The sequence below is a fragment of the Parathielavia appendiculata genome (assembly GCF_033297405.1).
Source record: "Parathielavia appendiculata strain CBS 731.68 unplaced genomic scaffold N657scaffold_2, whole genome shotgun sequence".
Lineage (NCBI taxonomy): Eukaryota > Fungi > Ascomycota > Sordariomycetes > Sordariales > Chaetomiaceae > Parathielavia > Parathielavia appendiculata.
In genome coordinates, this window is record NW_026944221.1 from 1,407,072 (window position 1) to 1,432,403 (window position 25,332).

Consider the following 25,332-nt stretch of genomic DNA (forward strand, 5'->3'; position numbering starts at 1 on the left):
GCCATTCCAAAGTGGGCGGTTCTGGAGGCCGCAGCTCGCGCTAACAAACGCCACTGGCAGCTAACCTTAGTACAGTATGTACTGTACCTAACAAGATCGGCTTTCCTTGTGAACCCCGTGGTATGCCGCTGGCGCGCGGCACAGCCCCCGGCCAGGCCCAGTTCTGCCACCACAATGCTTTCTTCATTCCAATGGCGCAGAAGAACGCCTACCGAGCTACTGCCTGTATGAGCAACGATACCGACTCCCCAACCCTCATTTTTGTCACATGTGATTAGCGATTTTGAGGACCGATCACGGTTTCTACCAGGCGATCTTCCGACAATCATTTCATGAAAAGTCAAGGATTAAGGATTCCAACTAACAATGGAGTCATCCACAGACTTCGCCAGCAAGGCATCCTGCCAGCCATCACCAACTTAATCCTCTTGCCTTGGGATAAACAAGGCGATCAGCCCGTACCCAGGGCAACTTGCAATCCGAATCGATAATGGTAGATTGACCCTTGCTTACTGCAGCTTTTAAGGTATGGTTGATTTTCCCCGCTCATTTCGTTCGCTTCATTCAGTTCGTTGTTGCTTCTGCTCCATCTTAGCATCCGCCAAACTCCATCATGCAATGACTCGGGGAGACTCTGACCACAAGTGACCAAACATGGAACAATTCTCGGCATTGACTGTTACTGAGGGCTACCGACATGAGTCTGCCCCGGGCCGTGTTGAAATCGGTTACTGACTTTTCTGAATCACCCTTTTGAGTATCATACATTCTGACTTGTTTTACACCGTCCATCATTTGTTCATTCCCATCTTCTCTTTCATCTGGCCGACTTTCTCGCCAAGCGTGCTGGTGACATGCTTGCCCGTCTCCTGCATCTTCTTGGTCGGGCCAGCTCCGCCACCGCCGCTTTCGGTGCTGCTGCTGCCCTCGAGGCCCCCCTTCATCCGGTGCACATGCTCGGGGTTGTCAGTGGGCATGTACATGGAGCCGGGTTCGTGGAGCTGCCAGGCCGTCAATAGTTATCACCAAGCTTGATGGGCCCCTGAGACATGATCGGGAACTTACGTGGGCGTCCTCCTCGGCCTTGTCAATCAAGTCGTGGCACTCCTCAGCCGCCTCGTCGGTGTAGCCCGACTCCTGCTTGGGCCCGACGTGGTGCGGATGGCTCATCTTCTTGGGGCCTTTTTGGGTGCGCGGTGCCTCCATGTTGATGGTTGAGTCTGATTACGCGAGTATTTCAGTTCTGACTATGATATAAGTCTGAGTGATGTGGTGGTCGGAGAGGGGGAAGAGCCATAAAAAAGCGTGTCATGAGGGAATTGATATAAGGTGGCGGTCCTCTTGAGTCTATGCGTCAAGTGTCGTCATCTTGATCGCTCGTTTGGAGAAGTCGGCGAGGTTCTGGAACGTCACTGGCGGAACTCACCCCCTCGAAGCAAAACACCATCACACAACCCCGCACCTTTGCCAGACCAAGAGCGTCATCCGAAAAGATCAGATTATCGGCATTCCAATCAGGTCTCTGACTCTGTCACTGGTATGTTTCGATTGGCTTGAAGGACAGGCACGAGGACATTGCTTCTTGATGATTGTAGTCAACGCATAACCACACCACGAGGGTGATACTCCTAGCACAGTCAACTCAGACCTGAGCAGATTCTGGGCTCGAGCGGTGAGTTCATCTTGATGGTCAGGAGGAAGAGGTCAGCAGCGCGGCACCTTTCAAAGACTCGGATCATGGATAGCCACAGTGAGGGATCTGACTCGGACTTACGTAGTTAAGGTAGCTAGCTTTACATTCTTGGCCACTTGTTCCATGCCCTTTACGATTCCAGGATCGACTATGAATAGTTCTGAAATCCGTCGCCGCCAACCAAGGGGCCCAAACCAATTCTTCCAATGCCTTCGAGTTTGGAGAAGTCCAGATCCGGAAGTTGGGGTCCAAACTCGGCCATCAGGTTCGAGTTGCTGGGCGTTCTGTTTTTCCAGGGCGTCGGATCGAGTCTCTTCGGCAAGCCGAACACTGCAGGCCAATAACATGGCTGCTCTCACTAAGGTTGCGGTTTTCCATGGTGCCAGCTCCTGGCCTTCCTGGTGACTGGGCTTGTGGGTTGGTCGTCTTGTAGACTAGTGCTTCTTGTGTGACATGTGACCCTGTATAAGCACTCCGATGGCGGTTCTGATAGCTTCGACGCCTTCGCGGCTCGAAATGTCGGATTTCCCATCACTCGTCGACGCGACCATACCATTCCAAGGAGCTACAGAAACAAAGCATGTATGTGTAATCGAAGCAATGTTGATGGCCAGACTCAGGTTGCCTTTAAGGCTCTGTAGACCACGCTGGATTGCAGCAAGGTCCCCTCACGAAAGGGTTAGAAAACAGCACGCTCCGCCTGATCCATTTGAGTTTGACGTTGCTTGAGTTTGGCGGATCTCTCGGCTTCAGAACGAGCAGATGCAGTTCCACGAGTTGCTCCTTGCAGTCGGGCAGACACTGACCAACAACCACTGCGTCGTCAGATCGCTGCTGAGCAAGGCGAGGCAATGCATCGTCCAATAAGTGGAACGCCGATGCCAGGCCGCGAATCTCCCTCAGATGGCTGACAGTCTCCATTTGGCGTCCTTGACCTGAGCAGAGATATGAAACAAGACCCTGGCAGATTTGAATGCGAGGGATTTGGTGCCCCAGGCGCTCCCCGCCACCGATAGGGGATCTGCCATAATGTTGAGATATGGCAGAGACGGAGTCGATTTGCTCCAGGCTCAAGTTCCATGGGTTCGGGATTGGAATAGGAGGATACTTGCCCACTGGTAAACCTGAGAGGTTGGCAAACGCTCTGAGACTCTGAAAGGTTTCGCCTGACGCTGAACCTGAAGCAGCTGATGGGGAGCATCGACTTACGACAGCCGCCCAAGTGTTCACCAAAGTGCACCACACAGCTTCAGCCTGCGAAACGGCGAGGTGCAGGAGCGTTAGATCGAGGCATCATCATCTGTGATTCGATCGCCAAATTTGGTTCAACGCAAAATCAATGCTGGATACCCGATATGTTCTGGCTGAAAATAAAAGGGTTCAGACCCGACCCTGAGTATAGTGTGGGTATTTGAGATATAGATGCATGGATATCATGGAAAAAAACACATTGAAAATGACCCGTTTCGCAGCCCGATGGTCAGTCAGCCCACCAGACTCGACTCGTCCCGATATAGCACAGACAAACCAGAAAAGGAAATCTTCGCTGACAAGCGCGTAGTGTCCTCGTTCGTGTTGAACAAGAGCATCGTAGAAATCAACCGCTTCATGCATGCACCCGGCCGCCTAGCAATGCAACGACGGCCATAGCGTCATCGAGTGATCCTCCGTAACCGCCCTGAAATCAGAACCCACAACGCTGCCTGGCTGCTTGGACTCCGCCTCCTCCTCTTCTTTAACGGACTCTCCAACATCGCCAGCCATCCGCTTCGCCGGCACCGAGCCGCCCATGTCTTCGATGCCATGCTTCTCTTTCTTGTGCTTCTTTAGGTTGTCCAGCCGGCTGAACGTCTTGACGCAGCCCGGCACATCACAAGCCAGGCGCACACCCTTGTGTGTGTTCTTGTGCTTGCGGAGATAGCCTTTCAGGTTCTCCCGTACACCCCGTGGCTTCCACTGGCATTCGTCGCAGACGAGATCCTCGGTTGGGTCTTCCGGAGATTGTTGACCTGGAGCTGAGGACGACGGCTGGCTCGTGTCAGCATGCAGCGACAGAGCCCCGAGCCCGCTTCTTTCTGAGACTGGCGTCCCAAAGACGGTATTCATGCCGTTCTGCATGGATTCCTGGCTCAGTGCTCGGGACATGGAATGCGTCGAGGTTGACTGGAGCGGGTAGTACGGGGACGCGGCTGTACCAGGCGAGGTTGGACTTGACATGTCGCTGCTGACACCAGCGCCGAGGCTGCTCAACATCCTGGCTTGACGTGGGAAGCCAGGTTCTGGTCCGGATGCGGGCGGAGTGGCCCGAGGTGTTTCGATTCCTACCTTTGGATCCCACCACCCATGATCGTTCGGAGCTGCCGAGCGCAATTCCGTCGGCGGTAAAGGGCTTTGAGCATGCGAGACCTGCTCCTCTATCCGCATGGCCGAGGTTGGTGGTGCTTGCCTTTGCAACGCGGCCAAACCCGCGTTGAAGGGCAGCTGTGGAGGAAAGACGTATTGTTGTTGCGAGGCTGAGACAGTATTGCAGTCTTGTGTCGACTGCGTCGGAGCCTGCGGCTGATCCAAGTTGGTAGTAAATAGAGTGCTCCGCGAGGTGTTTTGTGAGAAACGGGAGGACGGGCCGTCATCAACCGTTGACGACAGTGCGATTGACGACACCGTAGAGGGCAGGTCGGAGGAACTGGCATGGAACGTGGGCCAGAACATGCTGCCATCGACTTCCGGAAGACCAGAAGGCAGCAGGGGCTTCGGGAAATTCGCAAAATCCGACCCGGGCCTTTGACCAGGCTGCTCATGGAATGCAGCATGATGTTGAGAGGCTCTGCCTGTGAAAATGATGCTGGGCGCCTCAGAAGCCGCCGTGCTCGGCCTCGTATCCGTGGCAGGGTAGTTCTTGAAGTGCGAGTCGGATGCAGCATTGTGTTTTCGAAACGAATCTTTTTTCCACAGAGCGAGCTCCTTCATTTTCGAACCCAAGCTCCGCTTCCGTTGGACACTCCCTCCATGTGAGGAGTGCGGTGACCTCCACCCCGTCCATTGCGTCCAATCCTTCTCGTTCGTCGGGAAGCTGTGGCTGGTGCTACACTTGTCGCAGTTGAACTCGCCGTTGGGAATCTCTGGGCACGACAAGAGGTGCTGAATGACGTGCAGCGGCGCCGCAAAAGTCCTGTGGCACTTAGTCATGGGACAGCTGTAGCTCTGATAAATTCGCTCTTCCACAGAGAGCTGCTCGAGGAGCTCGCGGAGAAAAAGGAGCACCATGCGCGCCGTGGTGCCATCCTTTGTAACCTTGTCCTCGTACCTGGTCCGTGGAGGTTAGCTACTAGTTCTGTCGCCAATGCGAGTGGTTGATTTGGACACCAACCGGGCATCTAAAGGGTCGACTTACGGGCATGGAACATAGTGGCTCGTCACCGGGGCCTGGTGGTGGACGGCGTGATGGTGATGACCGCCGGCGCGAATGGCGGCGGTGAATGGCCCCGCATCGGCCGCATCGTACATAGCCAGGTATTGAGGGAAATCCGACATGGCGACAGGCACGGCGTGGTTGGGTGGCTCACAGGGTGCATCCACTGCATCGTGGAACCGGACCAGGCTAGCGGGGGAGGCCCAGACAGCAAATAGAGAGAGGTGTCTCGGGGCCTTTTAGGGATTGGGGGGTGAATGGGGGTTGAACCGTTGAACGTTGAGTGAGTTGCACAAGAACCCGCCCACACCCACACCACGCGGCCACTGGCCACGACCGCTTGGGATAAAGAGAAGTTGCAACGACTGGGCTTCTCTTCTCGGTGCTTTTCCACAGTTCCCGCCGCTGCGGCACGCACGTACGTTGTAATGAGGGCGGCAGTTGTGTAGCACCCGGCCGTCCTTGATGGCGGGCAGAACCAGGTGAGAAGGTGGAGAGGGGAACAGTCCGGGATTGGGGCCAGGCCTGGTCGGGGTGGCTTTGAAGCAGACGGACGGAATTGACGTCAATTCATCTAGATTGCCAGCTAATCAATCCATTGGACCTGCGCTGCCCTTGGCGTGTCGAAATTGGGAGGTATGGGGTGGTTCGGGAGGGTCAGATGTGATGAAATGGCTCGAGCAAGACGGCGTGCTGACTGCAGGAGACCCTAAGAATCGTAATGAACCTAGGAGATGACTTAGGCGGCGGGATTCGTGAAAAAAAAGTTGCGGACAAAAAGGGTCAGCATCCGGCCTGACGCTGCGAATCAGCAGGCACCTGCTCGACTTGGCGGATGAGCTTCCCGACTGAAGCGGGAGGAGGGCCGAATTCGCGTATGCGGTAGCTTTCATAGGCCCAAGCTGCGTCAGGGCTAGACAACCGGCGCAATGAAATGGCAGCATCGCAATAAAATGGATGCGCGCCGCGATGAAACTTGCTCGTGAACGTGGGGTTATGAGGTGCTGGCCTTTAATTGCCGTATTAGATGACGCGAAACGTTCAACCAACTGCCGCTGCGGTGCCCCAAGCCAGAATTCTGAAATCAGGTAAATCTGGGAAGGCGATTGTCGCTCTTGGCTGATAGAGCGTTAAGCTGTCTGCAAAGGTCGAATCCAGTTCTCGCAGGGGGCGGGGTTGCTGAGGTGCCCAGTTGAACACTAAGGTATCTAATAGAAGAGTCAGCAATTTCCAGTATCCAGCCAACATCTTCCATACTGCCATGCACGAATTCCTTTCTCGAAGCAGTTTACGGATCCGTACACTTTGTGGCAGCCTTTGAATGTCAATCAAGGTGTACGTTTTCCATCATCCCCAGACCCACACGGGAACCGCTTCCGACAAAAAGGTACCCGGAGGTGCCGTCCTCCGGAGGCATGTTGGGAGCTGGTGTACACCCACCGACAAGGCACCTTCGCCAGCTCCGTCAGCAGCCAGGGGTTGTCAAATTGTGGCACTGCATTGAATGCATCACCGACGAGCTGGTTTGGGAGTCTTGGAACCCGTTGTTCCTGGCGTCCATCGCCAAAGTCAGCAGGCCACAGGCACTCTGCGATGCGCCCCTCGCAAGAGCGTGACAACGTGGTCAGCGAGGGAAGCGCTCTTATCGGGGTCCCAGTCAGTTGGTTGCAGGGTGCTTTTGCTGCCAAATTTGGAAGCCGCAGACAGGCTAAAAGCCCGGAAGTTGATGAAAAGGCCGATATCGAATTTAGCCTGGCGGTCTTGCTAACTTTGTGCCCGTCTCTTGGCATCACCCAATTTTCCCCAGACAAAACCCCACAGTCACTCTCCTGGCTTCGGGCGCTAACCCGCCGATTCGGGGAGAATCTTGAGCGGCGGTACCTTAAGGAGTCCCGGGATCTCGCAGATGGCCGGGCAGGTCGGCTTTGTGCGTCGGCCCTCGGGGTATTGGGTGGATGGAAGTAATACTGTGTAGGTATAAGGTAAGCTACGTCTGTCACCACCTTGGTTATGTCCAGATTCGCCGGAAATGTCAGTTCACACTTTACCGCCTAGACAACCCGCTTGGTCAGTTGGTTGTCCTATGCCCAAGCCGCGTGCCATGAGAGTTGTAGTGGGGTGGACAAATTGACAGTATGACTCGGAAACTTCCATGTTTCTCTGTGGATTCGTGAAGTCCGAGGGTTGGAACGCATGGTCAGATGTGATTTGCCATCCACCGGGATGCAAGCACGTGACGTTGAGGATGAAGGCAAGGGATTTTATGGGACTGCACTGGTACTAAGGACGACAAGTCCTGCGGGCAAAGGGAGGAATCATAACTGGCATAGTATCTACTGTAGGGACCTTGGCGAACGCCATGGCACCCTGACCAACTTGCGTTTCCAGCCAATCTGCCCTGCTCTCGCAGACTCAAATTCTATCGAACAATGTCATTGTAAATCATGCACAGCAGTGAAACCCTCACAACAACCTTACCGCTCCGTATCATGGCTAACGGATTCCTACCTATATAGGATTGCTACTCCTCATTTCACTTCCTACTGAATTACTAGGCCCGGGGCAGGCTAGTTTATGTGAATGGGTGCCTTAGGCATGATGTGTTATAGAAAGACACTGCAGGTCATGATTACAACTTGAACTGATGAGGGACCAGCGAATAAGTGTGAGAAGACATTTTCTTTCTTACTCCGTGATGGGCCGAGACTTCCACTGGAAAGCGTGATCAGGATCCAGTGCTGATGCTTCAAGTTAGGCATCTATATGGAACCTGTGATATTCCAGGGAGTCAATCCTCAAGCCTTTGTGTTCGCACAAGCGCACCTCGGCTCGCGGACTCGGATCTTCTTTACGGCGTCGACTGCCTCAACCACCATCCTTTATTGAGCTTCTAGTTGTGTGACCAAGCCGCCTCGTCAGCCCGCTATCAGGGGCTTAGATGATCCCGAATCCTGATTTCTACCTAGCCAGTTAGTTATACATATCTACAAAACCCGGCTGGATCAGTCCTGAAGTGACTAGTCCAGTCAATCTAAGTGTACCCCAAACCGCGCTTGCCCATATACAACAGCAGAAACTGCAGGCGACTGCTGAGAGGATGCTTGAGGTGCACGTGGTCCAAGGTCTCGAGTTTATCCCTGTGACCTTGCAAAAATCTGGAGTGTTCTGAAAAGCGCTCTGGAAGGGTTCCTGTTCGCTGACCGATGCTGGAGCACAGGGTGGAGCTGCCCATCCAATGCTTATCCCACGGCATCTCACCTCACTGCAGCCCGGGGTAAACATGACCTTTCTAACGCCGCCGATGTGTTTGATTTCATTGGTGTCTGCCTTGCTCAGTTTAGCTTCACAACGCAAGCAACAGAACAGAGAGCTGTTAACTGCGCAATCTCTATCTTCGGAAAGAACATGGAAGCCAACAGACAGCGTGCATGTGGGTGGTGCTGCCGAACACCGAGGCCAGGATGGTCTCCTCATGCATGCTCCTTCCTGCTTGGCACCGATTCCTTCGATGGATCTTCAACCTTCAAGTCCGCAGCAAGAGACCAGAGTGATGATACCCAGGCTGGACCCAACGGCCTGGTCGGGGATCGCCTCACTTGGCTAGTCTGGACCCAGCGAATCACTAGTTTGCCAAGCCTTTTCCCGTTTGGGCGAAAGTCAGGCGAGGCAGCGAAAACTTGCGTTGTGGGCTACTCCTTGACTCGACCAATGGCGCTCGCTCCGCGCGCGCCATCGCCTCGCTTGTCCGGGACGAACGGATGGCCATTGGCCAAGACCTGTTCTTCGCATCGACCCCACGTGCGGCGGCACCCTGGTGATCCGGTCCTGGCTCCGAGGAACCCGGACAGGACCCTTGGCCGTTTGAATGGAACTTCCCTGCGGATATTGCAGGCTATCGAAATCCCCAATTTCGTTCCAGCGCCCGCCATCAATGATGGACCGAACTCAGGAGAGCGTCGCCCGTGACCAGGTGGCCTGATCAAAAGGCGGCCGTTCCCCAGAGAGCAGGAATGCCCTGGAGGAACCCGTGCCTGTCATCAACATCACCGCCGCCCTGACATCTGACAGCCGCTCCTTCCAGTAGCTAGTCCTCACATTCATTTTCGGCAATGGCTTCCTCTCGTTCCATGACCTGCCTCCGGGCTGCCGTCTCTCTCATCGCTTTGGCCGCCACCTCCCAGGCCGTGCCCCAGGCGAAGCGTGATGGTGCTCCCGCGACCCTCGAGGCCCCGTACCTGGGCTGCTTCGTCGACCAGGGTGCCCGCGCCTTGCCTGACAACCTTCTTGGGGCCGACGACATGACGGCCCAGAAATGCGCCGAACACTGCTCCAACTACAGCTACTTTGGCGTCGAATACGGCCGCGAGTGCTGGTGCGGCAACAGCCCGCCCGAGAGCCCCGCTCCCGAGTCCGAGTGCTCGTTCCCTTGCGCTGGAGACAACACCCAGATCTGCGGAGCCGGTAACCGAATCAACGTCTGGGGCTCTCCTCTCCCCTCCCCGGAAAACGTCGGCGATTACGAGTACATGGGCTGCTTCACCGACAAGGGCGATGCGCGCGTGCTGCGCGGGACCGCCTTCTTCGACTCGGCTATGACTCTCGACAAGTGCGCTAGCTTCTGCAGCCTCTACTCCTTCTTCGGCGTCGAGTATGGATCGCAGTGCTTCTGCGGCACCGTTCTGGCCGACAGCGCGGAGCAGCGGCCCCAAGGCGAATGCTCCATGCGTTGCAGCGGCGACTACAACAGCGTGTGTGGAGATGCCGACCGCCTCAACGTCTTCGTCAGCACCGACTGCAAGCAAGACCCCGCCAACGTACCTACTGTTGCTGGCTTCACCTATAAGAGCTGTTGGGTCGACAACGTCGCCGGCCGCGTTCTGACCGGCCAGGAGCTCCGCGCGGACGACATGACCGTCGAGAAGTGCGCCAACTTTTGCCAGGGCTTCAAGTACTTTGGTCTCGAGTACTCGCGCGAGTGCTACTGCGGCAATGAGCTTGGCGGCGTGGCTGCTGCGGAGGATCAGTGCAGCCAGGTGTGCGTGGGCGATGCCACGCAGTGGTGCGGTGCCCCTGACCGCCTTAATATCTACGAGGTCGCTGTTTAGGCTTCCCCAGCAAGATGGGATCTGAAGAACTAGGCTGCAGAGCATCTTGCTAGTTAATGTTAATCTTGTAACTAATCCAAAAACATGCCAACACCTTGCTGATTTTCTCTGAAAACGAGATTTTCAAAGTCAGTTTCACACATAAGGCTTTCTGACGTTCGAGCCATTTCATTACCTAGCGTCTTGTAAGGACACGTAAGTGAGCGGTGAGATTGTGTCCAAGTACCATAGCTGGTGAGGCAAGTAAGGGTTTAGGGTGGGCTTCCTGTTGCTGTTACTTGTTGGAGGATTCATATACCGCTCGCTACAAGTTCCGGTATCCCTAACGGGTGCTGGTATCCGTTTGGGATCGCCAGTAAAGAAAACTCTTTCGGCAAGTCTAGCCAAAATGTACAAGCGCACACCATGATCGTCAAATAGGCCTTCGTGGTGATCAACGAGTCATGGAAAACAACATGGTATACTATCTAACAGCGTTCATCAGTACCGCCGCATGTCCGGGTAACATCTCTACTGGACAAGAACACATTGCACCTTGCCAACTCTACCAACCCAAGGGATGATTATACATAAAGGCTTCTTATAAGTTACAGTCTACACCTTTCTCTTACAGGAACCCATCCTAGTAATATTGATGGAACCTTCTCCGCCCCTCCGCATCCTTACCATCGTCCTCCTTCGCAAAATACCCCTTCTTCGTGGCCTGCACCCATCTTGGCACCATCTTGTTGACAAACTTCATAAACTTCCATATCCCGACCGCCGGCTCCCTCCACCCCTTCGTGGTCGGCACCAACTCCGGGAACGCACTCCCGGCGCCATACAACCCAACCACCTCATTCCTCTTCCCTCCACTCGGAAAGAACGACCCCGTCAGGGCATTGAATATCAACTTCTTCGGTTTGCCGATGGGACCTCGCCATGGGCCCAGACCTGGCCTCAGCTCGGGCAGTCGCGCCCTCTCCCACCCGATGCACTGCACCACATGGTCCACGCGCTCGAGGTGGCCCCCCTGCAGCATGAACTCGTGCTCTTTCGCCTCCCGCTCCTGCTCGCTCAGCCCCTCCTCCACCTGTGGCAGCACAATACGCTCGATAAACTGGCCCGCATCGCTTCCCTTCAGCCTCTCCCCCTCGAGCTGCGTCCGCGCAAACCAGGCCGCCTCGCCAGCTAAGCCGCCGGACTCGTTCTTCACGCGCATGTCGGCGCCCCATTCAACCCCTTCCCCCTTCACCGCACTAGCAAGATCCTCATCCAGATCATAGTACGGATCCGGCTCGGCATATACCAGATTCTCACTCCTCGTAAACCAGCGGATCCGCAGCTTCCGGTGCGAGATGGCCGCCAGCCGGAACAGATTTCTCAGCACAAGCACGGCGGTGTGGCCGGATCCGAAGACGGCGACGCGCCGGTGCTCGTCCCGCGGCAGGAGCAGCTTCAGCCGCGAGGGGGCCAGCGCCGTCTCGACGGTCAGCCGGTCAATGGGGAGCGGCAGGGCGGTTACTTTGGGGTGCGTGCCCGTGCAGTATACCACTATGGGCGCGGTGAAGGTCACTGGGTTGGGGTCGAAGCCTATTTCGGGGGTGTCGAGGGTGACAGTCCATTCTCTGATCTAAGGTGGGTGGGGTCAAGAGGTTAGTGAGGGATGAAACATGGTGAGAGGAAAGGACGTTTTGATAGAGAGAGAGGGGGGGGGGGGGGGTTGGAAGGGGGAGAACTGACTCTGGGGTTGCGAACTACGCGAGCCACGGTACCCATGACGGGCTCGATGCGGGGGGACTTGAGCAGGCCGTCGGTCATGAGCATGAGCATGTCGGCGGCGTAGTTGAGGGAGCAGGTCATTTCGCGCTCGAGCTGCCTCAGCTTGGTAACGGCGTTTGGTTGCTGTGCTTCGGCGGATATGTCCCGAAAGGTCTGGATGGCGCGGGCATACTCAAGATAATCGCCTGCCGGGGAGTAACTGGGATGCACGTGAGTGCTCATGCAAGTGCTTATGTATGAATCGAATTTGAAAGGGCAAGACTCACCTGGGCAATTCTCGATGGAACTGGCCGACGCTGCCGCCCTCGAATGCTCGGTCTATCCACACTATTTTACCACGCGGAAGGGCTTCAAAAAGGTTTCCGACAACGGCGATGCCGGCGGGTCCGGCGCCGATGACGATGGCCTTGGCTGCTGACGGCGCATCGTGGTTCCGTCGTACAAGCCAGAGCGGAAGAGTGTGAGAAGGATTCCTGAATGGATTCGGTTTAGTCCACTGTCGGCCAGCAATTATGGATATCGGTATTGAGCCACTCCTGAGGTGGCTGCAACAACGTATTGTAAGCGGATGCATTTCACGTTATATGGATGCGAAGGGGAAGAAGCAGTGTGTTTTGAGACTTGACTTGGATGATCTACTTTTCGGTTGCTTTTCATTGGCTTTGGTATCTGATAAGCTGATAAGCTTCGCTCAAACTATTCACTTACCCAAGTTCCTGAAGTCCGGTATCAGAATTCAAACTGAAGCAGTGAAGCGCCGAGTCAGAGCCACAAATGTTTGAATTTAAAAGAGAAGAGACCTTGCGGGGAATGGAAGTAACAAAGGACAAGAAAAGAATAGAAGGGGGCTCATATTCTTGTAACTTTCCTTCCCGACAGTTTAATGCTTTCTTTCTCTGGTACCTGACGGATTCCTCAGTTGAACTTGAACAAATGTGAGGTTTTTCACAGTTCAATATCTGTCAACGTAACATCAAGATACATAAGGATTCGACTGCCCATCGTTATGCATACTGGAGGAAGGATGAAATCGATTTCAGATAGGCGAGCACTTCCAGGTCATGTCCGCTTTTCTCCTGTTTCCGGGCTAACTCTGGAGTTGGGCACCGGGCGCCTGCTGCCGCTGTGGGACCTCGGAGTCTTAAAGTCGATGCGGAAAACTGGCGGCTGGAGGTAATTAAGCTCGATACCTAAGTAAAGTACTCACGGCAACCTATCGGACATTCATGTTTCAACTCAAGTCAGCCTGGTGGTGAGCCTATGCCAAGGCAACCCGCCAGCGCGCCGACTGCGCCAAGGTTCCACCCCGCAAATATCCTTCCGACCCCTCAAAGAGACGAGTTTCTTGAGAGCCGAGACGATAATGATTCCATGTCGTTCCCTCCCAAGACTTTCAGGACTCCGTACTGGCATAGTTGACGCTTTCCTGTTCTCCGAACCTTGTTTCTCAGCAAAGCGACATGAATTTGTCACATTCATTCGAACACGCGTCGCCAAGGCGCATCAAGCGCCGGAAGTTGGAGCCGACCTCTCGCTGTGCGAGAATTGTCGATCACTCGACCTTTATGCCATTTTTGAGAAAGCTTCACGGAAGTTTCAGGATGCTAGAGAAGGCAAGATCAAACGCCCCCAAAAACCTGGCCAAGGATTCTGAGGGTGAACATTTTTACATCGAGACTTTATTCTTTCACAGCTTCAAGGACCGGCTCTCGTGGTGTCCAACTGCCCATCATGCACATTCTTCAGGTCGATGAGGATCCGGTGGGGACTGCACCAACTATACAAGCTCCTGACGTTTCCTAGCAGTGAGAATTGGATGTGGCGAGCTGATGTCTTGAAAGAGAGCCCGGCGTGGGACATGAAAGATACAGTGTTTTTGGCCGTTGTCCCAGACCATGAGATGCTTCCCCTTACTGGTCACGGAGTGCAGTGGATGGTGAGGTACATTCCTCGGACAGGAGTGGTATACCGACTGGGTGCGGATGAGGAACGGGATCCAGATATCGACGTCTTAGCCCGCCCTAAGGAGTTACGTTCAGAGGAGGCAAACCTTGCCCTCGCGAAAGAATGCTTGACGCATGCTATTAGTACCATGGCGGTACCTCTAGGAGACGGGGCAAACATGAACCCGTCACAAGGGGCTTTCGGCTGATCGATTGCACGGCCGGTCCACCCAAGGTCGGACCCCACCCGTGGGGAACCAAGTACGCTGTCTTGAGCTATGTCTGGGGAACAAGCGATGCTGACAGGGAAGAATGGCCGAAAACCGTGCTGGACGCTGTTGCAGTGACCAAAGAGATGGGACTGCAGTACATCTGGGTCGACAGGCTGTGCATCAACCACACCGACGCTGACTAGACGGCGTACTTGATTTCGAGAATGACGACCATCTACGAAGAAGCAGATCTCACTATAGTAGCTGCTGCTGGCTCAGGGGCTGCGCATGGTCTGCTGGGCATCCGTTCGACCCCTCGTACACCGCATCCAAATACACGCTCAAACAGCGGGAGCCTTCTACTTTCCCCTCTCCGCGACCCTCGTTACGACATTCTTGAGTCGGACTATTGGACCCGCGGTTGGACCTATAAAGAAGGGGGTGCTTTCCAACCGTCGGCTGGTTTCCACCCGGATGCAGATTTACTGGGAGTGTCGAAACATGGCAGCCCAAGAGACCATGGCCATTCCCCTCCTCCATAAACCTTCGGACGGGGAGGATTCAGACGAAGTAGTCATGGCGGACTTCATGATCATGGGCATGTTCAAGGGCGATGCCTACATCGGTGGCTTCCTGAGTGACAGTCGCGGGGTTGTCATCATGGGCGAGGACGACTACCGTATTGACTACGGATTCCCTCGGTACCTCGAAGCGACTACCCGCGCTCAGCTGCGTGGGCTCAACGAGCACATCCACGCATAGTCCAAACGCAGACTCATCCATGACTCGGACGCCTCCCGACTTTTATGGTGATCACCGGCATGTACAAGCGCTCGTCGGAACTCCTTATCCTCCACGGCCTCCCACTCTGGCTGGGGAGCATAGCCGGAGTCCACTCTGGGGCTCACTTCACGTTCGGGCTTACAGTCAGCGCGTGGCACCACCGCACCGGCCATCACGGTGCGTTCGTCTCGGAATCCTGCCGCCGGAGGACGCATCTGCCGTCATGGTCATGGGCTGGGTGGACCGGCGCGCGCTGCCGTATACAACGAGCATTGCGCGCAGATGGCAGATTTCATCGAGCTGCCCCCTCAGCAGCGGGACACGGAGCGACGTCAATTGCTCTGGGCCGCGGGTGCGTATCTGTACTCGCCGGGCCAGCGTGCAGGCGCCATCAGGCTTCAACATCCCTCATTCGGCCATCGTCTCAGGCTGAACCAGGGAAACCTGACCATAATAAGTTTTCACAACCCATTGGTTCTTTAAATAATTCAGCCGCATATTAGACAACAAACACGAGTGGCGATGGGCTCCCATTACTGGCAGAGTAGGAAGAGACCAACGACACGGAGAGAGCTTCAACTGGGATGGGAAATGGTACCGCATCGCCAAACGACTGTGTTGTGTCTATCTGAGTGTCAAGATGAGTGAGGAAGAGTGGACTCGAAACATATCCGGGGAAGTCATCAGTATGTTAATGTTTGCTTGTCGCTACCTGGCCGAGGACCATTCGGGGCACGGAGACGCGAGATTCCTCACGTTGCGCAGACTGGAAGGAGCAGAAGAGGAACGTTGGGAAAGAATTGGGAATCTCTTTCTCATCATTCCAAAGGATTTGTTGGATAAATGTTCTGATAACCAGGGCTTTTTGAAGGCGACTCCAGTGCGGGAGTGGCAAGGCATGGTGTTGTTCAGTAGCCAGGATACCGTCGGCTGAGAAATGAAGAAAATGAAGAAAAAAGGGAGGAAGGGGTCGGGAGGAGGAGAAGAATGAAATGAGGCAACGAGGGCAAAGAAGAAAAGATGAGAGAGGAAACCTGGGGAAGGAGAGAGTGGAACAGCAAGGAGGAGTTGAAATAAAACTACACCTAAATAGAGCTGAGAGAACTGGGGAAGTAGCGCTGTGTTAGCAAGTATATTAGCACATGCTTTTTCAGCTGCCTACATTTCGGTCCTTGCTGGTCTTGACCACTCCAAGCCCAAAGCTCGATCATCTGTCTTGGATGTTCGCTAATTAATTTTCCTAGCATGAAGCGTCCATCCTTTAGTGCTAAAGTGATTGTGTCTTCGGATAACAAGATGATTACGGAGAACTGGATGAGCAAGGCTGCAAGCGATGCAAGAGGGCGAAGCTAACGGCACCAGAGCCCGACACGTTCAAGTTCTCTCAGGTCAACGAATGGTGGCCGGCTGAATCAAAATAACGATTTGTGTAGGCGTTCACAGGCCGTCTTGAGCACATTCGCCCTTTCGATATTGACAGACTATTCCCTCCTTTCGTCCCCGATGAGCGGTAGCCCTTCCACTCCTCGGACCCCCTAAGCGCAACGTCTAAGACAACGGATCAGATTAAGACCATCATCGACCACATGTGCACCAGGTCCCCCCTTCAAGCAGCACAGCCGTTGTTTGCACCTCGCTACCTCCTACTAGTTTCCCTCCGAAGCTGCTGCACCGGGTGTGCAGCAGCGTACCTTGGTACCTGTCCAGCAGCAAGCGCCATCACCGCAGCCATCCACCTGAACCTGATTATAGCCTGGGGGGCAGGCCCCCGCGCAGAAAGGAGAGGTTCCGGCCCAGAAACATCCGGGCAGGTCAACCACCTGTCTGGCCGTATGGCGATTGCCGTCCGTGGCAACAAGGGCATCTAGAAATATTTAGTCATCGGACGGCCTGTGAGGTTTCTGAGGTGGGCGGGCCTACCGACTGCTGCCGCTGCTGCGACAGAGATAAGAGCGGAAAGGACGACGTACGAACGCATATTGGCGACGACGTGGGAACGTTGGATCAAGTTGGATGGTTTATGAAGCTAAGAAGCGCGGAGTGCTGTTGATGCTGTTCGACTGCGAGGTAGAGAAGGTTGAAGTAGGCAAGCACGGGGTCTATATACTTTTCGACAGCCAGGATTTCACAGAGGAATGGTCTAATGCACGGTGCCCGTGGTCGATGACGGCGCCGAGGGGCTCTTTGACGATCCAAGTAGTTCCATTGACTAAGGTCCGCCATCGGCCACGAAACGAAGCTTGACATGCCTCCCATCGGCAGCCGTAAGGTGCGATTCCTGGTCGACTGGGTTGCTCGTGGATGCGTCCTGGCATTTGAATGGTCAAATACAGGGGTGGAAGCCGGAGTATCAGCGACTGGACACTCGAAGGCTGACAACAGTGAGAGAGGTAGGTGCGGGAGCACCATATCAGATTGCGGTGTGACAGCCTCAAACCACGAGGATCACTGGGCTCCGCCGATCCGGTTTGAGACCTCATGGTCCAGGCTTTTTAAATCTCAAGCTTTGGCCGTTGCTGTGATCAGCTGGTCAAATTGACTGGCCTGTTGCAGATCGGCGGTCTCAACTCCGCTCAAATTATAACTTGAGGATCAACATGCATGTCTCAGCCACAGCTGCCTCACTCTCAGCCACGTTCCGTCTTAGACCATTATAACGACGTATTTGGCCCCAATTGCCGGACCCTGAGCGCGACGTCAATAGTTTTGCGTACAGCGCAGTGATGGTCTAGGCGACCGATGTCACGGGTGGACGTCGGCGGTGTTCAGGTCGATAAGGATCCGCAGCTGCGCCAATGGAGCCTCACAGGCGACAGCTCATCCAGGCGAGCCAGAACTCTGGAACGCTGATCATTCGTGATGTTTACGTCTTAGCGTATAGCCGAGGATACAATCCAATCCCGATAGCGGCCGCTGGCTTCAGGCACGCAGATCGTTGTCTTCTTCGGGACAAAGCCCAGGGCCAAGGCCTCGTTCTAGTAGTCGCCCGAGCCTGCGTGAGAAAACCGTCGGTTGAGCATGTCTTGAGGTGCTGGTACAGCAGCTCTGGTATCAAGAGAGGCGGAAAACAATGGCCATGAGGATGTACTCGAGATCATTGCGCTTAGAAAAGAGGGAGGGAAGGTGACTGCCCCAAACTTTCCAATCGACACTGTCAAGCCCGCGCAATGCAAGGGCGTAATCCCAGTACTCTGGGTACCAGCCGGCGAATTTTCAGTCGAGAGTGGCGACGATGTGGCCGTCTCGCATCATGATGTTTTGAGACGGAAGGTCGCCATGCGTGAAGACGACAAGACAGTCCGCACCAAGCTGTCGTGATTTGGTGTCAGTATATCGACTGCTTCTCCAAGCGTCTCGGCGGGCGTACAAGCCAGTGGTGGAGCTCGGCGAGACTGCCAAAAGGCCCGCCAGAGCACGGGATAATGCTGAGGAGTACTGCGCCTTGGCCGTCAAGACGGCCGATCCGGACGTCGCATGGGCTGGCGAGGGCTTGCAGCTGCGCAATGTAGCTTCAGAGCTCGTCAAGGATATTGGAACGTTGATCGGTCGTAGGGTTTGGCCAATGCCTTCTCCAACGTCTGACCTTCAACGTCCTACATTTAGTACATTGTAATCCGATCCCAGTCGCTGCTGACGACCTCAGGTACCGGGATCGTGGTGTTCGCCTTAAACGAAACGGAGCGCCAAGGCCTCGTTTGGATGACCGTTAATGCCCACGCCATGACAGTCGGTCGCGCATTTCCGTTACGGTGTCGCCATGGCGAATGACGTAACGGGTGTTGGAGTGAAAGTTAAGTTTGCCTTCAGGGCAAGGGGCAGGCTGCCGCGGCGGAGGGGGAGAATTGCCAAACGTGGCCCGGGTGCGGTCCCGCTGCGTAATTGGTTTAACCTATCGAGGCCCCGGGGCTGTTGGCCTGGAGGAAGGGGCGTCTTGGAATTCAACATGGTCGTCATGGCCGAGGGGTGTTGGCCAGCTTCGTCACTACGTGCGGATGGCGGGACAGGAGAATGCTAACAAAATCTGAGGCAAGCGGGTCATTGGTGCCGTTGCGCTGAATGAAATCCTCCGCGAAGGAGCGAAGGCGATCTATGCGCGCCATGACGTGATTGGAACATTCTCTCGATATCAAATCCAGAACCTCACGCTCCTGGTCGGCCTACAGCTGCCACGTCTTGCTGCGTGAGGCCGCCTCCATATCTCGTCTGTGCGGATTCGTTTTGAGTGGTTGTTTAGATGTAGAATGAGAACAGAAGCTGGGTAGGAAAAGCTGCTTTGTGGGTTTGAATGGAAATCTGGCTGCGGTGTCAAGCCACCAAAACGAACAGGGTAACTCACCTGAACCACGAAAGTTGTTGAATTTTGGAGGCAATCTCATTGCTGCACAGTAGTTAGTTACACATGAAGTAAATTTAGGCCCACCTATATTTTACGGATTTCTACCTGGAACTGCTTCTATGCACCAGATATATGTGGACTTTAGAGGCGAACATAGGCATTTCTTGCTAATGGCAACTTTCAACATGTAGTAACGTTACATAAAACACACAAGTGAGCCGGGCATGTAACGTTATTTTATCGGCGTGACAGTTAGTTACACGCAGACACTGAACAACTTCGAGAAGGATACCTGCTCATCCGCTGGAGTCCTTACCCCCTCCTCGCAACCCAAAACAGCGCCTCGTAAGCATTCCTCGTCAGCGCCCTCTCATCAAACCCATACACTGCCTCGACGCCATACACACTGGTTCCCGGGATCACCACCTCCTCCCGCCCTCCACACTCGCCCGGCACCTCGAGGAACTCAAACCTCATCCCCTCGACGACCCTGATGATCTCGTCTAGCGACAGCTGCACAAACGGCGCCGACCCGTACAACAGCGGGCCAAAGTTGACCCAATACCCGCCCGGCCGGAGCAGGCGCGCGATCGTGTCAAAGTAGCTCATCAGGTTGCGCGCCGTGTCGATGAAGAAGTGCGTCACCACGACGTCGTACGCGCCCGCCGGCTCGTCGCGGAAGGCTGTGGTGAAGTCCCCTTCGACGAGGAGTACCGCGTTCCGGTCGATGGGGGTGTCTGGAATGGAGACCGGGCGGAGCATGTCCGTTGTGGAGCGGTGGTGCGACCACGAGTCGAGGAAGGGGTGGATTGACGTGCTGTTGGACTGCACATGGTGAGGGTGCTTGGGGTCGGTGAGGAAGCGGTAGGCGACGTTTTGGTAGGAGGACCATTCGTTGTTTGTTACTTCGAAGCCTGCGTCGTGCGGTCAGTAGTAGCGCGATTGGCGGTAATTATTAGCCCGTGGTGATGTTCTGACCTGGCATCTTTGCTACTGCGTGGCCTAATCGTCCTAGGCCGGCCCCGGGAAGAAGAACTTTGACTTTCTCGTTTTGCCCAATGCTCGGAAACAAATCCTTCAGAGCCCCCAAAATGCAGGGAAAGGCAGCGTCGCGCTCGTTGGCTCCGGATGCCGCCCAGTCGCGGACAAAGTGCTTCAAGGCCTGCGACACGCTGACCTTCTCGGCGCCGCGGCCTGCTGCCTTCATGGACTGGGTGTGCTGGTCCAGCTCGTGCTGGTCGACGCCGTAGAACTCCATGGCGCTTCGCACAATGTCGTCACAGACTTTCTGATTCGTCTTGAGCAGCTGTTCGATGTCGGTGAATTTCTGGCTGTACTTCACTTCCCGTTCGAGCAGCTTTGCTTGAATTAGCACGGATATTCATGTTTCAAGGGTACTCGCTCCAGCCCGGGATACATACCGTCTTCTGATTTTTGAAAACATGACTGTACAGCCCCTTCAACCGGTTGAGCTCCGCTTGCTGAGTTTCGGCGTACGCTGAGAAGCCGCGGAGAGCTTCGAGGAGCCGGTGGCGCGGGTGGTGCTCATTCCAAGCGCCATGCTTCCTGTCCATTATCTGGAGCAGCTGCTCCTTTTCTCTGCGATGCCGCTCTGAGTCTGGCTTCACCGGAGGTGCTTCATCCTTGGCCAGGACAATTTCGAGTTGGTGGACCTCGTAGACCAGATATTGCGGCTGCGCCGTCATCAGTGCCAGTTAGCATCCAAGAAGTGCGTTTGTCTTGAGGGTCTTACATCCGAGGTATCTACTCCGACGAGTCCTGCCTGCGGTGACGGAGCATCATCATTGCCAAAAGCAAGCCCGGCATAGAGCAGACACAAAGCAGCCGCTCCCCAAGTAGTAATTCGCATCGCAAATCAAACACTTCGCAGATTCACCTTCAAGTTCTTGAGGGAAAACCAGCTTGATCTTGAGCATGAGAGGAGCTGAAAATGTGATTGCTTGAAGCCGTGGGGGATGAGAACCTTGATGGCCACTCCCAGGCACAGCTGGTCTTAGCTGGCCAAGACCTGCACCTTGATGAGTGCGGATCGGGGTTAAGGTGGATTGTTTCCCATTGGCACTCGCGAATCCCGACGCCCACATGTGGTGGCATGCCGGCAACGGAGTACGCAGAACAGTGAGACATTGCTACCCTGTGTGCGGTGTGTGGAAGAAAAGGCAGTGGAAGCTGGCAACGAGAGATATGTTGGGGCAGAGACCCAACCGCTACACAGACAGCAACAAAGCCGGTAAAAGCCTCCAACGGGGAAAAATGAAGTTTTTCGCTTTTAACAACCCCACCCATTGAATCCCAATCCGGAGTTGTTCGAGAAAATCTTCCTTGAATGACAGTGCCCTCAAAACCTGAGATCTCTTTCCGTAGTAATCTTATTCCACGTGCATCTGCCGCCGCATCCATGGGTTTTCTACCTCGGAAACTACGGCATTTTTGTTGCCTCGGGCTGCTAGCTCAACTACCCCGAATCCAGCGTCATTTTGCGCATAAAAGTTCTGTGTCTGCTCAGAAGAGTCCAGAACTGGTAGCTATGCGGACAAGGAAACCCCCCCTTTGAACAACAACGAAGACAAGAACCTGTCGTTGTTGTGGGGAGGCCGAAAACGTGAATCTAGACCTGGTAACGTTAACTAGTTATAACTACTTATAAGATAGTATCGTGCTGAGGTAAGTATACCAAGGATCTACCGACAGCGATTTATTTAAGGATTTCATAACTCAGGCGCTACATCACTATGGCAGATACCCAGAGCTAAAGTTTATCATCGTTATAGACAACGCTACTTAGCACCGCTCGGAGAAGATCCAATATATGTGCAGAGATATAACTAGGAGTTGGTGTTAGAGTTCCTACCACTGTACTCGCTTAACTTTAAACCTATCTAGGACTACTTTAGGGTACTTGAAAAGTTAATCAAGAAGAAGAATACAAAGCCGAGGATTTTATCGCAAGAGAGTTCCAAGTGTTTTTGGAATGGTTCGTCGATATAGTAGGCGACAACGAGCGCATCGTAGAGAGTTTGTTGGATTGGCAGGTGGTCAGTGAGGCAGCACCAGGATTCTCAGGATCAAGAACAGGCAGGGGACTTTTGGAAGAACGTAGATAGGAATATGATCATCAATTCAGTGGTTGCCCATCTTTGGGTACCCAATCACCACGGTGCGGTCAATCCGTGGCTGTTGGCTTTCCAAAAACATGAGTCGTTCCGGTGAAAAGCTGGCCTCCTTCATCGAGATATATCTATCAGTAATTTGATGGTGAGCAAAGACAATAGCGGGTTTGTCATCGGCTTGGATCCCGCCATTAAGGAGCAAGGTGTTGGCGCCTCGGAGTAAAGGGAAAGACCGGCACGAGGGCTTCTATGGCCATCGGTGCACTCCTAGGCGAGCAGCACTCGTTCATACACGACCTCGAGTCATTCTTCTGGCTGTTTCTGGATATTCATCCACTGCGACGGCCATGGTGACGGCAAGGTTGTTGCCCAGTTTGACAAGAGGCCATTTTGCACCAATCCACGCCCGCTCCACCCTGTGCCGGGCTGGGAAGAATGGCGCCCGTAATCCACAGAGATGGAGATTTGCTCCAGCAACAAACCACGGTGGTACAAGAATTTCACAGACCGTCGTACAATCTCAGATGCGAGAGCCACCCACAATCGCCAGCAAGCTGCAGCGTCATGCGCTCCGCATCCGGCCCTGCCCGTCAATGCCCGAGCGATGCCAGCGGCGACGGAAAGCACAGAACAACAGAACCCTGCCACTTTCCACGTCTTAGAGATTGTGGAACGCCGCGTACGACAGGCTTGAGACGGACGACAGAGCTTGTCGGGGCATACATGAAAACCTTGTATAATATCATCTATCTGCAACTCTGCATCACGAGGGCCTCTCGTAACGGAGTAACTTCCCGAGTATCCACAGCCTGTCGACATTACCACACTCTCCAAACTCAGATCCTACCTTCGCCGCTCCGTTAGGGCCAACGCCGCCATCAGTTGTGAATTTGAATCTCCTGAACCTCCTTGTGGTATTATCCCAGAAATCCTTTATCCCCAGGCGATAATGTGGCCTTCCCTTCAGCTCAGCGCGAGAGGCGAGCTTAAGCCTGACAACCAGACACACCCACGGAGCCCGTCATTTTCTCCACCACCGCTATCTTCCACCCACCGGTACATCGAATCGATAATACGCCTGCAACGCCAGCTTCTTATTGCCTGAGCCGACATCAGATGCCCAATAGCGATTGACTATCCTCGCCGTATCGTTCCTCAAGCCTTACCCGAACCGCCGTCAAGCACTCGTCCTTGCGATAGTGGGCTAAATCAGGCCAGCCATGCTCGCGATAGATTGCCTGGACCAACAATAGGGCTCCTTCAAACTGGGGTCGAGGTTTCACACCTTCCGGGTCGAGCACGCGAGTTGGCGTAAGAGGGATCGAGGACAGCCGCCGGAACTGGTCCTTGAGGAGCTCGAAAAAGTCGACGATGGCCCACGCGGGCTCGTTGCGCCAGTCCGCCTCGCCGTCGGGCGCGTAGTCGTAGGCATCGTCGAGAATGGGCTCACGCGTCGGGTGCTGTTTGATCCAGCTGGGGCAGTCGAGCCAGTAGATGACTCCGAGCTCCGTGTCGAGCAACCACAGGTCTTGCTTGGTGGAGATGAGGCCGACGACGTGCGCGGGCGCCAATCCAATATCCTCGCCGGGGCGGGGCTCCGTCATGATCATGGATATGTCAATTTCTGCTTCGAAGTCTATCCCAGGGCGGTCAAGCCACCGAATGGCCTCAATCCAGCTCCAAAACCGAACGAAACTGGGACCAGCGTTCGCTTCGCTTTTGAAATTGTCTGTATCAGTACAAAGGTAGGGGATGTGGCGCAGCAGCATAATGACCTCGTCCGTCTTGCCAAGGCCTTGGAGACGGCCAGGCGTGATCTCGAGCCATCCCTCGGCCGGCGGTCTTAGAATGGCCTCCTCGTCGAGATACATGCTGGCGAGGAAGTCAAAGTAACTGCTGACGGCGGCAACAGTCGCCTCGAGTGAGTACCTGATTTCGCTGAGCCACGGCTCTTAGTCTTGGATCCTCGGCGACTATTGCCAAAGAAAAGAGGGGGTGTCGAAAGCTAGGACTGGAGAAGCCAACCACCTCGGTGTGACCGGCAAACGCCAGCACAGGCTCGCCCTGGACTAAAAAAGCTGTACACCAAAGAGACCACCGAAGCTTATCTCGACAACACTAGCGAATCACTTTCAAATCTGACGCAACTTATTGTGTTTCAATTGCCGGTAAATCCTCCTTCTAATCTGATACAATTCTTTAAAATCTGGGGTATCTGGTTGACCCATCTGTTGATAGATTCCTGCTTCACTGAGTCCCAACCCTCCTCTGCATGCTCCTTCACAATAGAATCGTCCTAACAAGGCCGTTTTCGTACGTACTGCTTTGGTGTGACGAATGTCGAAGCCCCAATTTCTGAAAGGGACTCCTGAAAGGTTATAACTTGTCAACGGGGTGAGGTTCGGTGAAGCCAAAAGGTTCACAACAAGTGCACAAGCAAATGACTCAACAGTAGGTGGAGCTAACTGCTTGTATTGCTTACTGGAGGACTCCCAGAGCCCTCCAGAACGAGTGATTAGACGTCTGGATCCAACAACGGAATCAACCCCATAATGGAATTTTGGCACCACCATCACCACCAGGATAAAAGACATCCAGCTCATCCAATTTGCAAGCAATCTACACACGAATCTGATGATTCTACTCCTCTTCGGCCCGGCGAATAGTCTCTAAGCTACACACAATTATCTCCTCGGCCTCCTCGACTGCGTGGCTGTTCTGTTGCGTCTTCCTCCATTTCTTCGTTGGGGACTTCATCGAATCCTCGTTTGCCTGGATGATATCCTCGATCCTCGCAAACTTGTCATTGGCATTCCCTTTTATCTTCTTACGGCCGTGTAGCTCGTAAGCCTCCATTTCTCTCGTCAAGTGGTCAACCTGGGCCTTCAAAGATGCAATCTCAGCGTTCTTAGCATCTAGGGCCTTGCCTGCCTTGGCCAACAGAGTCCTTGTCAGCCGT

The 25,332-nt window shown here is 54.4% G+C and overlaps 11 protein-coding genes across 11 annotated transcripts; 3 read left to right on the forward strand and 8 right to left on the reverse strand.

The window, feature by feature from the left end:
- Positions 1-354: 354 nt before the first annotated feature.
- N657DRAFT_641097 (uncharacterized protein) lies at positions 355-1,220 on the reverse strand. The gene is made up of 2 exons (XM_062792083.1): positions 1,066-1,220; positions 355-1,001 (listed from the first exon to the last, which is right to left on the reverse strand). Exons 1-2 carry the CDS (start codon positions 1,204-1,206, stop codon positions 792-794), a joined length of 351 nt encoding a protein of 116 aa, XP_062650924.1. The 5' UTR covers positions 1,207-1,220; the 3' UTR covers positions 355-791.
- Positions 1,221-3,013: 1,793 nt separating this feature from the next.
- On the reverse strand, positions 3,014-5,394 carry N657DRAFT_195318 (uncharacterized protein). The gene is made up of 2 exons (XM_062786172.1): positions 5,081-5,394; positions 3,014-4,997 (listed from the first exon to the last, which is right to left on the reverse strand). Exons 1-2 carry the CDS (start codon positions 5,095-5,097, stop codon positions 3,320-3,322), a joined length of 1,695 nt encoding a protein of 564 aa, XP_062650925.1. The 5' UTR covers positions 5,098-5,394; the 3' UTR covers positions 3,014-3,319.
- A 311-nt stretch (positions 5,395-5,705) lies between these two features.
- On the reverse strand, positions 5,706-7,480 carry N657DRAFT_195358 (uncharacterized protein). Its single transcript, XM_062786173.1, has 3 exons — positions 7,146-7,480; positions 6,543-7,069; positions 5,706-6,310 (listed from the first exon to the last, which is right to left on the reverse strand). The coding sequence occupies exons 1-3, from the start codon at positions 7,254-7,256 to the stop codon at positions 6,187-6,189; spliced, it is 762 nt and encodes a 253-aa protein (XP_062650926.1). The 5' UTR covers positions 7,257-7,480; the 3' UTR covers positions 5,706-6,186.
- A 1,432-nt stretch (positions 7,481-8,912) lies between these two features.
- Positions 8,913-10,299, forward strand: N657DRAFT_641103 (WSC-domain-containing protein). The gene has a single exon (XM_062792084.1). The coding sequence runs from the start codon at positions 9,212-9,214 to the stop codon at positions 10,205-10,207; it is 996 nt and encodes a 331-aa protein (XP_062650927.1). The 5' UTR covers positions 8,913-9,211; the 3' UTR covers positions 10,208-10,299.
- A 425-nt stretch (positions 10,300-10,724) lies between these two features.
- N657DRAFT_641104 (uncharacterized protein) lies at positions 10,725-12,574 on the reverse strand. The gene is made up of 3 exons (XM_062792085.1): positions 12,235-12,574; positions 11,930-12,167; positions 10,725-11,819 (listed from the first exon to the last, which is right to left on the reverse strand). Exons 1-3 carry the CDS (start codon positions 12,540-12,542, stop codon positions 10,830-10,832), a joined length of 1,536 nt encoding a protein of 511 aa, XP_062650928.1. The 5' UTR covers positions 12,543-12,574; the 3' UTR covers positions 10,725-10,829.
- Positions 12,575-13,238: 664 nt separating this feature from the next.
- N657DRAFT_195423 (uncharacterized protein) lies at positions 13,239-14,259 on the forward strand. Its single transcript, XM_062786174.1, has 3 exons — positions 13,239-13,581; positions 13,810-14,172; positions 14,223-14,259. Exons 1-2 carry the CDS (start codon positions 13,332-13,334, stop codon positions 14,118-14,120), a joined length of 561 nt encoding a protein of 186 aa, XP_062650929.1. The 5' UTR covers positions 13,239-13,331; the 3' UTR covers positions 14,121-14,172; positions 14,223-14,259.
- On the forward strand, positions 14,221-15,339 carry N657DRAFT_703831 (uncharacterized protein; the record flags this gene model as incomplete). Its single annotated transcript, XM_062797374.1, has 2 exons — positions 14,221-14,884; positions 15,051-15,339. The coding sequence occupies exons 1-2, from the start codon at positions 14,412-14,414 to the stop codon at positions 15,337-15,339; spliced, it is 762 nt and encodes a 253-aa protein (XP_062650930.1). The 5' UTR covers positions 14,221-14,411.
- A 1,503-nt stretch (positions 15,340-16,842) lies between these two features.
- Positions 16,843-17,508, reverse strand: N657DRAFT_195473 (uncharacterized protein). Its single transcript, XM_062786175.1, has one exon. It carries the CDS (start codon positions 17,313-17,315, stop codon positions 16,911-16,913), a length of 405 nt encoding a protein of 134 aa, XP_062650931.1. The 5' UTR covers positions 17,316-17,508; the 3' UTR covers positions 16,843-16,910.
- A 449-nt stretch (positions 17,509-17,957) lies between these two features.
- Positions 17,958-19,006, reverse strand: N657DRAFT_653465 (uncharacterized protein; the record flags this gene model as incomplete). Its single annotated transcript, XM_062794406.1, has 6 exons — positions 17,958-18,095; positions 18,138-18,215; positions 18,274-18,415; positions 18,513-18,571; positions 18,655-18,777; positions 18,923-19,006. The coding sequence occupies 6 exons, from the start codon at positions 19,004-19,006 to the stop codon at positions 17,958-17,960; spliced, it is 624 nt and encodes a 207-aa protein (XP_062650932.1).
- Positions 19,007-19,554: 548 nt separating this feature from the next.
- Positions 19,555-20,948, reverse strand: N657DRAFT_566379 (N2227-domain-containing protein; the record flags this gene model as incomplete). The annotated part of the gene is made up of 3 exons (XM_062788424.1): positions 19,555-20,156; positions 20,221-20,599; positions 20,664-20,948. 3 exons carry the CDS (start codon positions 20,946-20,948, stop codon positions 19,555-19,557), a joined length of 1,266 nt encoding a protein of 421 aa, XP_062650933.1.
- Positions 20,949-23,123: 2,175 nt separating this feature from the next.
- Positions 23,124-24,339, reverse strand: N657DRAFT_641108 (uncharacterized protein). The gene has a single exon (XM_062792086.1). It carries the CDS (start codon positions 24,242-24,244, stop codon positions 23,486-23,488), a length of 759 nt encoding a protein of 252 aa, XP_062650934.1. The 5' UTR covers positions 24,245-24,339; the 3' UTR covers positions 23,124-23,485.
- Between the last annotated feature and the right edge of the window lie 993 nt (positions 24,340-25,332).

What these genes read in the sequence shown, in the direction of transcription:
- N657DRAFT_195423 (XM_062786174.1), top strand. Translation starts at nt 13,332, where the DNA reads ATGATTCCATGTCGTTCCCTCCCAAGACTTTCAGGACTCCGTACTGGC. An exon ending in GTTTCAGGATGCTAGAGAAG is followed by an intron (nt 13,582 to 13,809) that starts GCAAGATCAAAC and finishes ATGTCTTGAAAG; the next exon opens with AGAGCCCGGCGTGGGACATG.
- N657DRAFT_195358 (XM_062786173.1), bottom strand. Translation starts at nt 7,256, where the DNA reads ATGGAAGTTTCCGAGTCATACTGTCAATTTGTCCACCCCACTACAACT. An exon ending in CGGGTTGTCTAGGCGGTAAA is followed by an intron (nt 7,070 to 7,145) that starts GTGTGAACTGAC and finishes ATACCTACACAG; the next exon opens with TATTACTTCCATCCACCCAA. An exon ending in CTGGCGAAGGTGCCTTGTCG is followed by an intron (nt 6,311 to 6,542) that starts GTGGGTGTACAC and finishes CTCTTCTATTAG; the next exon opens with ATACCTTAGTGTTCAACTGG.
- N657DRAFT_641103 (XM_062792084.1), top strand. Translation starts at nt 9,212, where the DNA reads ATGGCTTCCTCTCGTTCCATGACCTGCCTCCGGGCTGCCGTCTCTCTC.
- N657DRAFT_641097 (XM_062792083.1), bottom strand. Translation starts at nt 1,206, where the DNA reads ATGGAGGCACCGCGCACCCAAAAAGGCCCCAAGAAGATGAGCCATCCG. An exon ending in AGGCCGAGGAGGACGCCCAC is followed by an intron (nt 1,002 to 1,065) that starts GTAAGTTCCCGA and finishes ACGGCCTGGCAG; the next exon opens with CTCCACGAACCCGGCTCCAT.
- N657DRAFT_641108 (XM_062792086.1), bottom strand. Translation starts at nt 24,244, where the DNA reads ATGTATCTCGACGAGGAGGCCATTCTAAGACCGCCGGCCGAGGGATGG.
- N657DRAFT_195473 (XM_062786175.1), bottom strand. Translation starts at nt 17,315, where the DNA reads ATGGTGCTCCCGCACCTACCTCTCTCACTGTTGTCAGCCTTCGAGTGT.
- N657DRAFT_641104 (XM_062792085.1), bottom strand. Translation starts at nt 12,542, where the DNA reads ATGCATCCGCTTACAATACGTTGTTGCAGCCACCTCAGGAGTGGCTCA. An exon ending in TTCCATCGAGAATTGCCCAG is followed by an intron (nt 12,168 to 12,234) that starts GTGAGTCTTGCC and finishes CGTGCATCCCAG; the next exon opens with TTACTCCCCGGCAGGCGATT. An exon ending in GCGTAGTTCGCAACCCCAGA is followed by an intron (nt 11,820 to 11,929) that starts GTCAGTTCTCCC and finishes CACCCACCTTAG; the next exon opens with ATCAGAGAATGGACTGTCAC.